Source organism: Eptesicus fuscus, chromosome 4, assembly GCF_027574615.1.
Source record: "Eptesicus fuscus isolate TK198812 chromosome 4, DD_ASM_mEF_20220401, whole genome shotgun sequence".
Taxonomy (NCBI): Eukaryota; Metazoa; Chordata; class Mammalia; order Chiroptera; family Vespertilionidae; genus Eptesicus; species Eptesicus fuscus.
The window spans coordinates 69,354,968-69,369,817 of NC_072476.1; the positions used below are offsets into that span (position 1 = coordinate 69,354,968).

Genomic DNA, 14,850 nt, shown 5'->3' on the forward strand with positions numbered 1-14,850 from the left:
GCTAGGGGATGGGAACAGAGATAGGAAATGATGTTTAAGTGATTTATAAGTAAAATATAAACTAAGGTACTAAATGTTATAACCATATATTTTCTCAAGAAAAGCTATACCCTACTGGTATTATGGGAACTGAAAATTCTTATGTGCACATAAACTTCCTTTAAAAGATAATAAAAGCATTAGTACTTATTAACTTGGTTTGATAAATTAAGTAATTTACAAATTCCCTAATGAGAATGAACAAGTTTATAGACATTGGGGATTGGGTAATATACTCCCAAAAGTCTTTATATGATATAAAAATGAAACATTAAATTAGAAGTAATTCAAAGCATTTCCTTCCACTTACCACCCTGTGGCTAGCCAAATCCACCATGCGCACATCTTTGTCATCCTTGCTCACAGCCCAAGATGGCTGTTATATTCCCAACCCGCCCCCCCCCCCCTCATGTTCTCAGCTTCCTCCCTCTGACCTAATTTCCAGCTGCTCCTCTACATTTAAATTCCTCCACTGTCCTCTGAAAAATCCCCAAATACTTCTACCTTTCTAACCGCATGTCAACATTTCCTTCATAACACTAGCTTAAACTGAAACCTGGCTCTTACTCCCCTGCAATTCTCTCATGTGGAGGCTGAGTTGTTTGCCACATCCTACCCCAAGTATCTCAGGGTTCAGAGGTTCTCCCATATCTGCTTCTTTAGGGCTTTGCCATCTCTACTTGTCCTTAGTGCAGACATCTACAAACCACCAGGTCACCAGTCTCAATCCCTTGCTTTGTGGTTATCTTGGATGATGTCAACATTCACATGGATGACCTTTCCCAAACTCTTCCCCTGACCTCACCTCCCTGGCCATACCTAGCATCTTGCCATCACCCAGAAGAACATGACCTCTGCAATCTGAAAGCCTCCCATCTCATTCTCTGATAAGACCTCTCTCACCTAAATCTACATATTAAGTCTTTGATCTCATCGCCAGATTACTTTTACTCTATGTTGACAAAGACTCTCTCCTTGACCAAACTCTAGTCAGGCCTCAGATCTGTCTTATAAACACTGCACCAGCTCTGTAAAAATCATTTCCATTACCCTCCTCACCAAGAGACCAGAACGAACAGCTCAAGGTCACATCCTTAGGATGACTCCATCTCCCCTTAAAGTGCCTGCTTGAGAAAACAGCTCAGTCAGAAGAATTTACTGTTTGTTCCAGCCAAAACCTGGTGATAGGCAGAAGCGCCCCAGAGTCCTCTCTTACTTCAGAAAGCTTACAATTATAAATCCTTTCTCTGCCCCCTTTGAGATGTAAATCTTCCACCAAGAACTGAGTTCTCAAGGACTTGAGAACCATCTCTTTGAAATATAAACATTTCCTTCCCAGGCCCTGTAGAAGGGTATAAGTACCAGTTGCCAGTTAGTAAACCCAGACAGGTTTCACATCAACCAACCTCCTTTCCTGCTTTTCCACTTCCCTAAATCTGCTCATCACCCTCCCACCCTCACACCATCCCCCCTCCTTGTTCTCTCATTGTACCTTTAAAATGCCCAGTCACTCTGCAAATACAGAAGATGAGTTCAGTTCCTGTTGGACTCTTTACTCTATTGCAATATTACTGAACAAAACTGCCCTTACGACTTTAATTAGCATATGGCTTTATCTTTCACAATATCTCTCCCTCTCCCTCCCCTTTTCTCTCTCTCTCTCTCTTTCTTTCCCTGACCAGTTCACTTTTCCCCCAGCTTCAATCATTCTCTGCCTAGTACAGTAGTCCCCCCTGATCTGTGGTTTCACTTTCCATGGTTTCAATTACTCCAGATCAACCAAGGTCCAAAAATATTAAATGGAAAATTCCAAAAATAAACAATTTGTAAGTTTTAAATTGTGTGCCATTCTGAATACGGTGAATCTCTTACCATCCTGCTCCATCCTGTCCTGGATGTGAATCATCCCAAACTATACGGTAATGGCCTGTCTTCTCTACTAGAACACAAGCTCTCTGAGGACAGGAATACTAGTATTTCTGCCTTGCTTACCACTCTCTGTCCTAATACTTGCTTCACTACCAGGGCTAAAAAGGCACTCAGTAAGTACATGTTAAAGGAATAGATATTTAGGATCATTAATGTTCTGTAAGACAACTCTAGACCAAAAAATTCTCATCACTTAAATCAGCCAAAGCATCTGTGATTTTCTCACAGAATATGTGAATACAGTGGAATCCCAGATAAGGCATATAACACAACACACTAACAGAATTTGCAAAACCATGGTATGATTCCACTCCATCAGCACTTGTGAGCATTTATAAATATAAAATATTTTTACTGGGTTACCTGGTATAACTAATTAAGACTAATCCTTTAGTTGCTAAATCTTTCCCTCTACAGAACATCTTTCACTGGAAAGAGCACCAATTCCATATTTTAGCTATTGCCCAAAATTAGTCCATTTAAAGCCAAAATTAAAACTTGGGTAAATTTTTAAAATTTCATTTGGTATTTAGAGTTCCATGTTATCACCTTTTACTTATTTGGGGGCATAATGTAGAACTTACTGACAAATTTGTACTGTTGGGAACATACTGATCCTGTTCTCCCAGCAACACGTCAATCACAGGGTGCCGGCCATTTTTTATGATGATTTTCCTTTCTTCTAGCAGAGTTGGTCTGTAAAAAGAAGCCTGTTTTAATTTACTAGGCATTAGAAATGGCTTTAAAAAATTCTCTGTAAGATAACGTGGAAATTTTCTGTGGTCATTCAGACAACAAAACCTTAAACAAGGACGTTAGGAACATACATCCAGAATAAGTCTTTGAGTATAAAAGTTAAATTTTTAACTATCACATAAGAATTGGGAAGACAACTGTTATAATAACAGTTCCCTTAAGTACAAACTTTAGCAGTCTTGCAATGGCTCCACTAAACTACCTTTACAAGATTCTTTTATATTTTATATTTCTACTAGAGGCCCGGTGCACGAAATTCGTGCACGGAGGGGGGTTGTCCCTCAGCCCAGCCTGTACCCTCTCCAATCTGAGACCCCTCAAAGGATATCCGACTGCCCGTTTAGGCCCGATCCCTGGGATCGGGCCTAAACGGGCAGTCGGACATCCCTCTCATAATCCAGGACTGCTGGCTCCCAACTGCTTGCCTGCCTGCCTTCCTGATTGCCCCTAACTGCTTCTGCCTGCCAGCCTGATCACCCCCTAATCACTCTGCTGCCAGCCTGTTTGCCCCCAACTTCCCTCCTCTGCTGGCCTGGTCACCCCTAACTGCCCTCTCCTGCAGGATTGATCACCTCCAACTGCCCTTCCTTGCAGGCCTGATCCCTCTCAACTGCCCTCCCTTGCAAGCCTGGTCCCTCACAACTGCCCTCCCTTGCAGGTCGGGTGCCTCCCAACTGCCCTCTCCTGCTGGCCATCTTGTGGTGGCCATCTTGTGTCCACATGGGGGCAGGATCTTTGACCACATGGGGGCAGCTATATTGTGTGTTGCAGTGATGATCAATCTGCATAGTTCTCTTTTATTAGATAGGATAGAGGCCTGGTACAGGGGTGGGGGCCAGCTGGTTTGCCCTGAAGGGTGTCCCTGATCAGGGTGGGGTTCCCTTGGGGCATGGGGTGGCCTGAGTGAGGGGCCTGTGGTGGTTTGCAGGCAGGCCACGGCCCCTGGCAACCCAATCAGAGGCCCTGGTATCCGGAATTTATTTTCCTTCTACAACTGAAACTTTGTAGCCTGGAGCAGAGCCAAGCCTGGGGCTCCCTCCGAGGCCCGAATCCATTTGTGTTGGGGTTATAATTGAAACTTTGTTGCCTTAAGCGGGTGGGCCCGGCCAGGGTGTGCGGAAAGCTTTGCTACCCCTGTTGCCGGCGGCAACCCTGGCCTGCTCTCTCAAGCTCCATTCTGCCGCCATTTGTTTGAATTTGTTTACCTTCTATAATTGAAACTTTGTAGCTTGAGTGGAGGCTTAGGCCTGCAACGGCTGGCAGAAAGCTTGGCTTCCTCTGTTACCTAGGGAACCTTGCTCTCTGTGGCTGTAGCCATCTTGGTTTGGGTTAATTTGCATACTCGCTCTGATTGGATGGTGGGCGTGGCTTGTGGGCGTGGCTTCAGGGTGTGTCGGAGGTATGGTCAATTTGCATATTTGTGTATTATTAGATTAGATTATCCTCTTAGATATTTTCATTAATTAAAAATTAAATTTCAGATTACTGCTACTTAAATCATTTTCAATAATAAACATAATAAATAAATTCATATAAAATAGTTTCTAGATTTAGTTATTACATTAATGTTGGGACTTGGGGACAGAATGCCTTAAATTTTTCATATTCTATTTAATTAAAATATCTTTCTATGGTCTTTGGTGTCCTTTGGTACATTTTTTGATAAAAAAAAAACACTTTCTGTTTTGCTGGTCTTATTTAGTAAGCTTTAAATTTTTTTTTAATCTACAGCTTTATCTATTTATCAGGTCTCAGCATTCTTTGGAAGCCGCTGCATAGATGAGTGAGCTGTTCTCTGTTGCTGAATATTTAGACTATTCAGATTTTTCACTGTTTTAAGCAACACTGCAATGAACACCCGAACATGTGTCCATGTGCCTATGTCCACATGTTCCTCTAAGCCAGTGATGGCGAACCTATGATACGCGTGTCAGCACTGACACGCGTAGCCATTTCTGATGACACGCGGCCGCTGAGGTGGCCGCATGCCGAGGATGAAACATTTGCTGCTCCTGAGGATGAAACATTTGCGAAATAATGTTTTTTCCTCAAAGTGACACACTACCCGAGTTATGCTCAGTTTTTTGGCGAAGTTTGACACACCAAGCTCAAAAGGTTGCCCATCACTGCTCTAAGCTAAAGGAAATTCCTGAAGGAGAATTTCTAAGTCAGAGGGTATGATTTTTATTTTTATTTTTTGTAGATAAGAGTAGCTATATCCATTTCCTTCCCACTAGCAGGATACGAAAGTTGACTTGTCTATATCTTCACCTGCAGTTGGTGTCACCAATTTCTAATGTGTAAGAATGTGGTAGTGAACTGTGCTATCGCATTGTTTTCATTTGCCCTCACTGACTACTAAGGCTGAACATCTTTTCATCAATTTCTTAGCCATTTGTTGGTCATTTTCATCAGAATACCCCATCAATGATCTCCTTACGTTCTCTGACACAGAGCTTTCACATAGAAGTACATTTCTGAACTTACTCATAACAACAAGAAATACTACTTTCTTAAATACTTAAATTCTTCTTAAATATATCTGGCTAACAAAACACTAAGAATGTACACTCACATTTCATAAAAGAAAGTAACTAAAGCATCTTCTGAGTAAACAATTTGAAACCATCCTTTGGGAAGAGACATTTGTAATTACAGGAAAAGGACAGTTTTTGAATTTTAGAGTGAAGTCTAAAAATAGAACTTTTATCTAGATGGGTTGTGAATTTACTGTAAAAAAAATGAAACCATCTGTAGATGATATCAGTTTTAAAATAAAATCTTAGGTGCTCTGCCAAGTGAAATCAATATGTCATATTCATGACATTGACATGATTTCCCTGGAAGGTTTTCACTTAGAATAAAATTTTGAGTGATTTGCTCTGTTCTAAATCTACACTGACTTATTGTTGCTATCAAAATTATATAATGATAAAACACTTCCTGATAGAATAAGAAGCATATGATAATTCACAGAGCTGAGAGGATACACTAGGAAAGCACAGTTACAGCAAAAAAGATATGAAAATTATACTAACGAAATCTATGGCATTGAGGAAGAACTGAGGAAATCTGGAAAGAATTAAATATTAAACTTAAATAAGATTATTTTTATTTTATTTTATATTTTTAAAATTGCTTCTCTTTTAAGCACCCTAGAGAAACAGAACATGATCTACATTAGTAAAACAGTACAATATTCAGAATACAAACTGAATAGAAAGACATAGAATGACAACTTGTGCCTGAAGTAGAGAAACTGACAATAAAAAGAAAAGATTGCAATTAATGAAACCAAATAATCCATTTGAACTAACTGCAACAGCTCAAATGCACTAAAATATTTTTAAAAATTGGAAATCTATAAAGTATAAACTTCAAATATTTAAGTACTAGCTTAAAATACATTTTAGATAAGCGTTTCCTATTCCAGGCCTATTTACACTCAATTATATGGCTGCTAAAAGAAAAAAACTGATTGCACTACTTAAAGGCTATGGCATGATTTTTCATTTAAAATTTTTCTAAATATATGATATACAACTTCAAAAGTACTTTTTAGCATGTGAAGTGTTTCCTGAAATTGCCTTATTGATAGGTGCTGTGGAACAATCCTATTGAGGAATAAAAAGTTGGGTAAAGTATAGAAAACAGTTACTTTTGAAGGCACCTGGTAACTAACAAGACAGCAAGGAATGACCAGGCCCGGATCTGGGGCAGGATAGAGGCCCAGGGAGGGTACCTGCTGACTTCTGAGGGAAAAGCTGAGGCTGAGCACTGTGGACATCTTTGCTCTGGACTGGGACACCCAGGGCTACACAGCAGGCATAGGGGTGCATCTGAAGTAGGAGGTGCAGTCTATGAAATGTTTGAATCGTCTCAAACTCAGATGTGGCTTAGGTGATGCCAGATAGTTATGTGTCTTGAGCTGCCTAATAAAAGGAAATGTGACTCTTTCCGAAGAAATACATCATCAACTTATTACTATAAGTGATTTTGCAAATGTAATACCCAAGGGTAATCAAAACAATCAGGCACTCAAGGAGATAAAAAATGAGCAGAAGCAAAAGACAATAGAAACAGACTCAAAAGGATTCCAGATATTCCAATTATCAGACACAGACTTTGAGATAACTATGCGTATTGTGTCTAAAAGATAAAAGATTGAGAACTGACAGAGAACTAAAATTAATTTTTAAAAAATAATAAATTATTATGGGAATGAAAAATACAACCCTTAAGTTCAGATATATTTATTAAAAATAAAAAAAATTTGACTATACTTAATTCTTTTTAATTTTTGAGTAAACATCCTATCTAACAATAGACAAATATGCAAATTGACCATACCTCTGACACACCCACAAGCCACACCCACAAGTCACGCCCACCATCCAATCAGAGCGAGTATGCAAATTAACCCAAACCAAGATGGCTACAGCCACAGAGAGCAAGGTTTCCCAGGTAACAGAGGAAGCCAAGCTTTCCATAGCCGTTGCAGGCCTAAGCCTCCACTCAAGCTACAAAGTTTCAATTATAGAAGGTAAACAAATTCAAACAAATGGCGGCAGAATGGAGCTTGAGAGAGCAGGCCAGGGTTGCCGCAGGCAACAGGGGAAGCAAAGCTTTCCACACACCCTGGCCGGGCCCACCCGCTTAAGGCAACAAAGTTTCAATTATAGCCCCAACAGAAATGGCTGCCGGCCTTGGAGGGAGCCCCAGGCTTGGCTCTGCTCCAGGCTACAAAGTTTCAATTGTAGAAGGAAAATAAATTCCAGATACCAGGGCCTCCTCTTGGGTTGCCAGGGGGCGTGGCCCACCTGCAAACCACCACAGGCTCCTCGCTCAGGCTGCCCCACGCCCCAAGGGAACCCCCACCCTGATCAGGGACACCCTTCAGGGAAAACCAGCTGGCCTCCACCCCTGTACCAGGCCTCTATCCTATCTAATAAAAGAGTACTATGCAGATTGATCATCACTGCAACACACAATATAGCTGCCCCCATGTGGTCAAAGATCCTGCCCCCATGTGGACACAAGATGGCTACCACAAGATGGCCAGCAGGAGAGGGCAGTTGGGAGGCACCCAGCCTGCAAGGGAGGGCAGTTGAGAGGGACCAAGCCTGCAAGGGAGGGCAGTTGGAGGTGATCAACCCTGCAGGAGAGGGCAGTTAGGGGTGACCAGGCCGGCAGAGGGGGGAAGTTGGGGGCAAACAGGCTGGCAGCAGAGTGATTAGGGGGTGATCAGGCTGGCAGGCAGAAGCGGTTAGGGGCAATCAGGAAGGCAGGCAGGCAAGCAGTTGGGAGTCAGCAGTCCTGGATTGTGAGAGGGATGTCCGACTGCCTAGTGGGATCGGGCCTAAACAGGCAGTCGGACATCCCTTGAGGGGTCCCAGATTGGAGAGGGTACAGGCTGGGCTGAGGGACAACCCCCCTCCGTGCACGAATTTCGTGCACCGGGACTCTAGTCTTTTGATAATAACAGTTATTATTTACTAAGTGCTTATCATTTGCCTGGTCCTGCTTAGAAGTTTCATACATCTTTATCTCATTTAATCTGTATAACATCAGAGAGGTTAAGTAACTTGCTTAAGGTCAGGTGTTAAATAACCAAGCTAGTATTCAAAACCCCATGCCTGTCTGATCCAAAACCTACACTCTGAAGGACTTGCCTCAAATAGAGATTCCAGTTTCCCTTAGCTAATCAAGGGGTCTCTTGATATATATACTGGAAGATGTCAAAAGAAGAAGGGGAAGCATCAAACTGAAAAAAATCCGGGACCAAACTTGCATATAGTAGATACTCTAAAAATGCCAGTTAATTTTCTGATGAGTCTAGGAATTAATCATATAGTTGTACAGTGATATAATAAGATCTATTTTTACTCCTCAGAGTTTTTGCTAAAACTACATCTTTATAAAGAATTTCTATAACTTTAAGATTTATCCCATTTACCAATTCATAACTTTACTTCTCATGCCTTTATATGGATATATAAGACTTAAATAAGAGTACACACCTAATTAGTGACAGAGGGTGGACTAGAACCAGGCCTACTGACAACAAAGCTTGATTCTGATTATTATATCACACTGAAAATTACATTTATGTGTAATAAATAATATGTATGTTTAGGTGTACATATAAATACACACACACACATATAGATATAAAACTTTCAATTTGGTGTCCTGTAGCAAACCACATTCATGTCCTTCTTTCTCCTCTACTTATAGCATCAGCAGCAGCAGCAGCAGCAAATAGCAAAAAGCCACTTGAAGAAGCATAAGAAGGCACAGATCAGGCACAAGTATTCTTCCATGGGAAGAGCTTTATCTGAACACACAGTAAGTGTATAGGCTGTAGCCAGTCCTCTGCTTAATTCAGAAACAGAGCCCACTAGGAAAAATCTGCTTCACAAACCTTTGCAACAAGAAAGGACTTCTACTAACATTGCAACACATAAGAAAGCAAGCCAATGAAGGCAGACTCTTACTCTTTCAGAACTAGATTCAGCTAGAGTAAATTCATGTATCTCGTTCTTATAGATGATTAACAGACTATAAAGTTTCCCCATGTACTGCACTGTAAAGTTTCAGTTCTACAATGCCTATAGTTAACTGATTATGCAAATCTTTTTTGTTTGGCTCCTCTGGTGTGACAAGAAATTGGGCAAAAAAGCAAATGCAAAGATCCTATTTTAAACAAAACGAGTGTGCCTGACACTATAGGTACACTCCACATATAAACAGACAGCAAAACAAAATGAAACAAAACAGCGAACTGAGTACATTCTGAGTCTACACATGGCATAGCCAACTCCTTCAACCTTCCTCCCACAAATACATAAATGCTTTACATTAAAAAAAAATATTTTTTGACATCCACTATGGATACTACACTAGATATAGAGGACATTTAAATGTTAAAAAAATATATTTGATACAAACTAGAGAGGAAACCAAGATATGAAGGAAGTATGAACAGCAAAACATATCTACTAATGCTCAGTGTGCCACAAGTACTGATAGACAGTATTTCCTCTGTTTTCTTCTTGCTCCTCACAATAAGCCAGCAAGTTAAACAGTCACTGTTTCTTAGATGAAAAAAACTGAGGCTTTGAGCCACAAACTGAGTATTTGTGCCCCCCTCCCACATCCACATATTGAAACCTAATGTCTAATGTGATGGTATTAGGAGGTGATTAGGTCCTAAGGGCAGAGCCCTCGTGAATGGGCTAGTGCTCTCATAAGAGACCCAGAGAGCCCATGTAGGGAACAGCCCACCAGAGACCCAGAGAGCCACCAGCAGGAAATTCCAGCCCAGGGTCCCACAGGAGTAGGCCTAAGCACAGAGCGCCAGAGGAAATGGGGCCCCCACAGAGAACCCCCGCAGGGGTGGGCCCAGACACAGCGCCGCCATGGAGACAGGGCCACTGGGACTCCTGGAAACCTAAATCACTGCCCATGGGAACAGGACTGCCCATGGGTACAGGTTCGAAAAGGCAGGACCCACCCCCTACCAACCCCCCCTCCCCCACAAATCCCAGTGGGCCCGGAGGACTGAGAATTGAGGGAAAAGATTGGCTCAAGCTTACGGTTTGGGACTTAAGGAAGAGTAATACGAGAGCAGCAGGGAGCAACTTACCTCAGAATGACTCATACCTTGAGTGTCACCCGTGTCTGATTTAGATATTGAAGTGAGGCTTTTATAATGATAAGGTTAAACATGCTAGTACTATACCAAGTGTCCGAGTCAAAGCTAACAAATGAAAGGATTGCACCTTTGTAAAAATGTCACCCACACAAACTTAAAAATTGAAATATATAATACTCACCTCTAGAGTTACCGTGAGCATCTGCTTTCATTGTGTTCAGTGATAGAGTGAGCAAGAGAGGAATTTAATTTTAAATCAAGCTCTATGTGTATAATTTCCAGCTTTACCAAGAGTCCAACACATTTGAGTAATTTTAGTATAAAAAACACTAAAATGGATTGAATAATGCCTTCTGATCTAAAGCACTGAAATTGGGGGTGGGGGAGTGAGAGGGCAGGGAGTATATTACCTGCAGTAGTCTCCTTGCTTAGCGACCTTGGCCAGGGAGAAAATGCAGTCAATAGCTGCCAGGTGATGAACTGCTGTGCACAGGGATGGATAATGCTCACTGAAATTCCTACAGAAGCAACAACAAGAAGGTGAGCAAAAAGGACTTCTTAGCACCTCATTACCTAAGATAAGCTAAAACAAAATAAACAGTCATAACTAGCAGTTAAGAGAGATGAAAATTACATGGAACTACTTTTTCTATTTAATATAATAATTTGATTATTGAGGCTTCTTTTTGTTTCATTTGGATAGAATTGTATATTTTTAAAACAGCTTCCATACAAAAATGTCTACTATTAACACCATATTGCACATTTCATCTCACCATGACATTGCAGCTCAGAAATAATTAACACAGATGCAGCAATCATTTTCATTTAGTTTTAATATCATCATGAACTACCCAGATGGGTCAGCTTCCTGTTGTGCTTCTCTTCATAGCATCATCCAAACTAGAAATAACAGTTTCAATGTCTTGCATACTGAATTGGAAGCTTCTCCATGCTGGAGTTCATGTCTATCTTACTTAACTATCATTATAATCTTAACATCCAGCCCATAACCTTGTCATAATCTTGAAGACAAGAAGAAGAGGACTTTTCTCAGTGATCTGTTATTATCTTATTAATAGTGCATAGAGAAATTTACTTTCAGATTTGTTTTTAAAAAATAAGTCATTGCCTCAAATATTTGGCTAATTAAATAGCTGGTGGTCTAGAAGCTTAAAGGACTCTTTATTAAAAGACTTATTCAGAAAAAAATATGGGAATGTACACAGGTTCCTTCTCGCGCTCTCTCTCTCTCTCTCTCTCTCTCTCTCTCTCTCTCTCTCTCTCTCTCTTCCTCCCCCCTCTCTTAATTTGTCCTGTTGTCTCAAAACATAGGTATCCCTTACATCCTGTTAAAGAAGAGTTCTCCAAAACACATAAGCATTTAGTATAATACTTCTCTTAAAATAGATTGCTCTATTGTATGGTGGGTTATAGGAACTTAGAGATGTAGTCTGCTTGCTTCTTAAAAACAAAGGGTTTTAGAGTGCCTGCTAGCTTGAAAAGGCCACCAGATTAAGCTGCTACATGACCAGTTATTCTTATATTATCACTATATTGATTTTTTAGAATCTGTAATTTCTGATTTTTCTTGTAGCATTAGACTAAAGTATTCTATGTAAACGACTTTTTTCAGATACTAAAAACATTTTAAGTATCCAGCTTTACTTTTGTGTTAACTATTTGTGAACTGAAAACTATATGTGAAGCATATTTTATACTTCTCTGAGTACACAGAACATAATGAACACAATTTACCTATTTCTCACTGAATTAAAGTGCATCAAAACAAACAACATGAATCCCACTAACAGTGTTAAGAGGCTGTACTAAAGCCCAAACACAAAGGAGACTGGTGCCTGGGAGCAGACAGGCAGTACTCAGTTGCCACCTTAAAATGCCTCTTAGTTTTGAAGATGCCACATGCTGCGTGAACCTAACACCCCTGGAGCAGTGGCCCGGGGGTTATGCCTCGTCCTTCCTAGTTGGGCGTCAGTTTTTGATCAGACCACTCCTTTACCCCTTGGACCGTGCCCATTCTGTCCCTGTTTAATTACTGACCGGCCTGGTCTTCCTATTCTGGCACTCTCTTTTGCCAAAGAGCAGCCCCACGTGATGTTTCTGCTCTTGCCTCTCTGGACATGAGTATCAAAAGACCTTAGACATTAAAAAAAAACAAACAGTCCATTTTCTCTTCCTCTCACTCCATCCTTCTCAGGTCTTGTCACAACAACTCTAACTTGCTACTACGCAGCAGCCCTAGGGTGAGGGTAACTGATGATATTCTAACTTTCTAGACAATGAAATGAGTGACACAATTATCGGTGGAGACCATTTCAGTTAAAAAATAATAATAAAAAGGCAGGGAGGCATAAGGTGATTATTTTGATCTGGACAACAATGTTCTTTCTCACATCAATTATATTAAGATGTGAATAAAGTAAAAAATGATCATAAACCATCATCATCATCATAACTCTTATAAAGCGTTGTTTGACTTCTTGGTCTTTGTGCATTTCCTATACTTTGCCAAATTTCAAAGACATTAGTCATACTTCGAAAACGACAAGCTGAAAATTGGGCAATTCAGATAACAATCTGATAGACTGGGTTTATGTCACAACAACATGCAGCTCTACAATTAAGCCACCAGCCAACTGAAGCAGGAAGCCAAAGCACTGCAATTTAATCTCTGGCCAGAAGAGACTGCTGGTCCACAGAGGGCAGATTAAAACACTCGGGTGCTAAAGCTGTTGTGACAGTTTACCATCAGATGTTGCTCAATGATACCTGAAGTTAATAAAAATGGAAAATACTTTATTTTTTATTTGAGTTACTGTATGAAAGATATAATTCAATTTTTAAAGATGATTTAATTGAGAAGATTACTCAATATCCACAGCCTGTTTTCTAGAAGAAGAGACTTTTTGAGAGAGGGTCCCAATCATAGAATTGCTTCCAGTCTTGATTTCTTACAATATTTTGATCAAAAGTAATATGACTAATGCACAACAGTTACTACCTCAGTAAGAGACAAACACACTTGTAATAGCTGGTATTCAATCCTCTGATATCAGGTTCATGAATGTTCTAAATGACATCATATTCACACCATCTGGCACCTCAATTAACAGTGCACATAACAATCAACGCTGTTCTCAAGTGGGAGCTCTAGCTGCAAATGCTCTTAACTACATTTCAGCCAGTATTTTTTTTTTAGATAAAAACTTTATTGTATTTTTCTCATTTTGAAAGTAATATATATATATATATATATCTGCCTGTCAGCATAACTATTATTGCTCGTCTCACATTCAGTTCTTATAAGTGTATCTCTAGTGACACATGATCTCGCTCATCTAGGGGAAATGATGAACAATATAGACTGATGAACAAGAACAGAACCAGAAACAAGGAGGCATCGATCGGACTATCGGGCCTCAGAGGGAGGATAGGAGAGGTTGGGGGGAGGGGGGAGAGATCAACCAAAGGACTTGTGTGCATGCATATGAGCCTATCCAACGGTTAAGTTCAACAGGGGGTTGGGGCATCCGTGGGGAGGGGTGTGGGATGGGAATGGGGGGATGAGGACAAATATGTGACACCTTAATCAATAAAGAAATTTAAATAAATAAATAAATAAATAAAATAAAAACTTGAAGAAAAAAAAGAAAGTAATATATATATCCTATATAATAAAGAGGTAATATGCAAATTGACCCTCGTGCCCTCACAAGATGGCTGCCTACGACCAGGATGGCAGAGGGGTTGGTGAGGGACGACCAAACGACTGAACAAGCAGGCTGTGTGGGGCAACCAGGCCCACAGGGAGGTTAGTGAGGGACGACTAAATGACTGAACAGCAGGCTGCATGGGGCGACCAGGCCAGCGGAGGGGCTGTGAGGGGTGACCAGGCCGGCAGGGGGGCAGTTGGGGGCAACCAGGCCAGCAGGGGGAGCAGTTGGGAGAGACTAGGCTGGCAGGGTTGGGGGGGGGGGGCATTAGGGGCAACCAGGCAGGCAGGCAGGTGAGCAATTAGGAGCCAGCAGTCCAGGATTGTGAGAAGGATGTCCGACTGCTGGCAGTTGGACATCCCCCGAGGAGTCCCGGATTGGAGAGGGTGCAGGCTGGGCTGAGGGGAACCCCCCCACTTCCATGCACAAATTTCGTGCACTGGGCCTCTAGTATTACATAAACTTCTGAAATCATTATTTACAAAGTAAATGAAAATACCCAGAAACCTTTCCATTCAGAAATAATCAGTTGATATTTGAGACTGTGTGTGTGTGTGTGTGTGTGTGTGTGTGTGTGTGTGTGAATAGACATTTCTCCAAAGAATAAAAACAACTGGACAATAATCATATTAACATAAGCATATATATTTGATTTTTTTTTAAGTATAAAGATTTAGATGCTATGCATGTATGTGAATTTTCACATAGAGAATTGTATCACACTTTAATAGTGTT

At 40.8% G+C, this 14,850-nt stretch overlaps 1 protein-coding gene across 1 annotated transcript in view; it reads right to left on the reverse strand.

The window, feature by feature from the left end:
* The window catches only part of MSH3 (mutS homolog 3), a 139,792-nt gene that overhangs the window by 29,828 nt on the left and 95,114 nt on the right, over positions 1 to 14,850 (reverse strand). Inside the window, exons 18-19 of the mRNA XM_008162085.3 lie at positions 10,792 to 10,899; positions 2,553 to 2,664 (exon numbers count right to left, since the gene is read on the reverse strand). Of these exons, the coding sequence (XP_008160307.2) occupies positions 2,553 to 2,664; positions 10,792 to 10,899 (220 nt within the window). The remainder of the gene's footprint in view (positions 1 to 2,552; positions 2,665 to 10,791; positions 10,900 to 14,850) is intronic.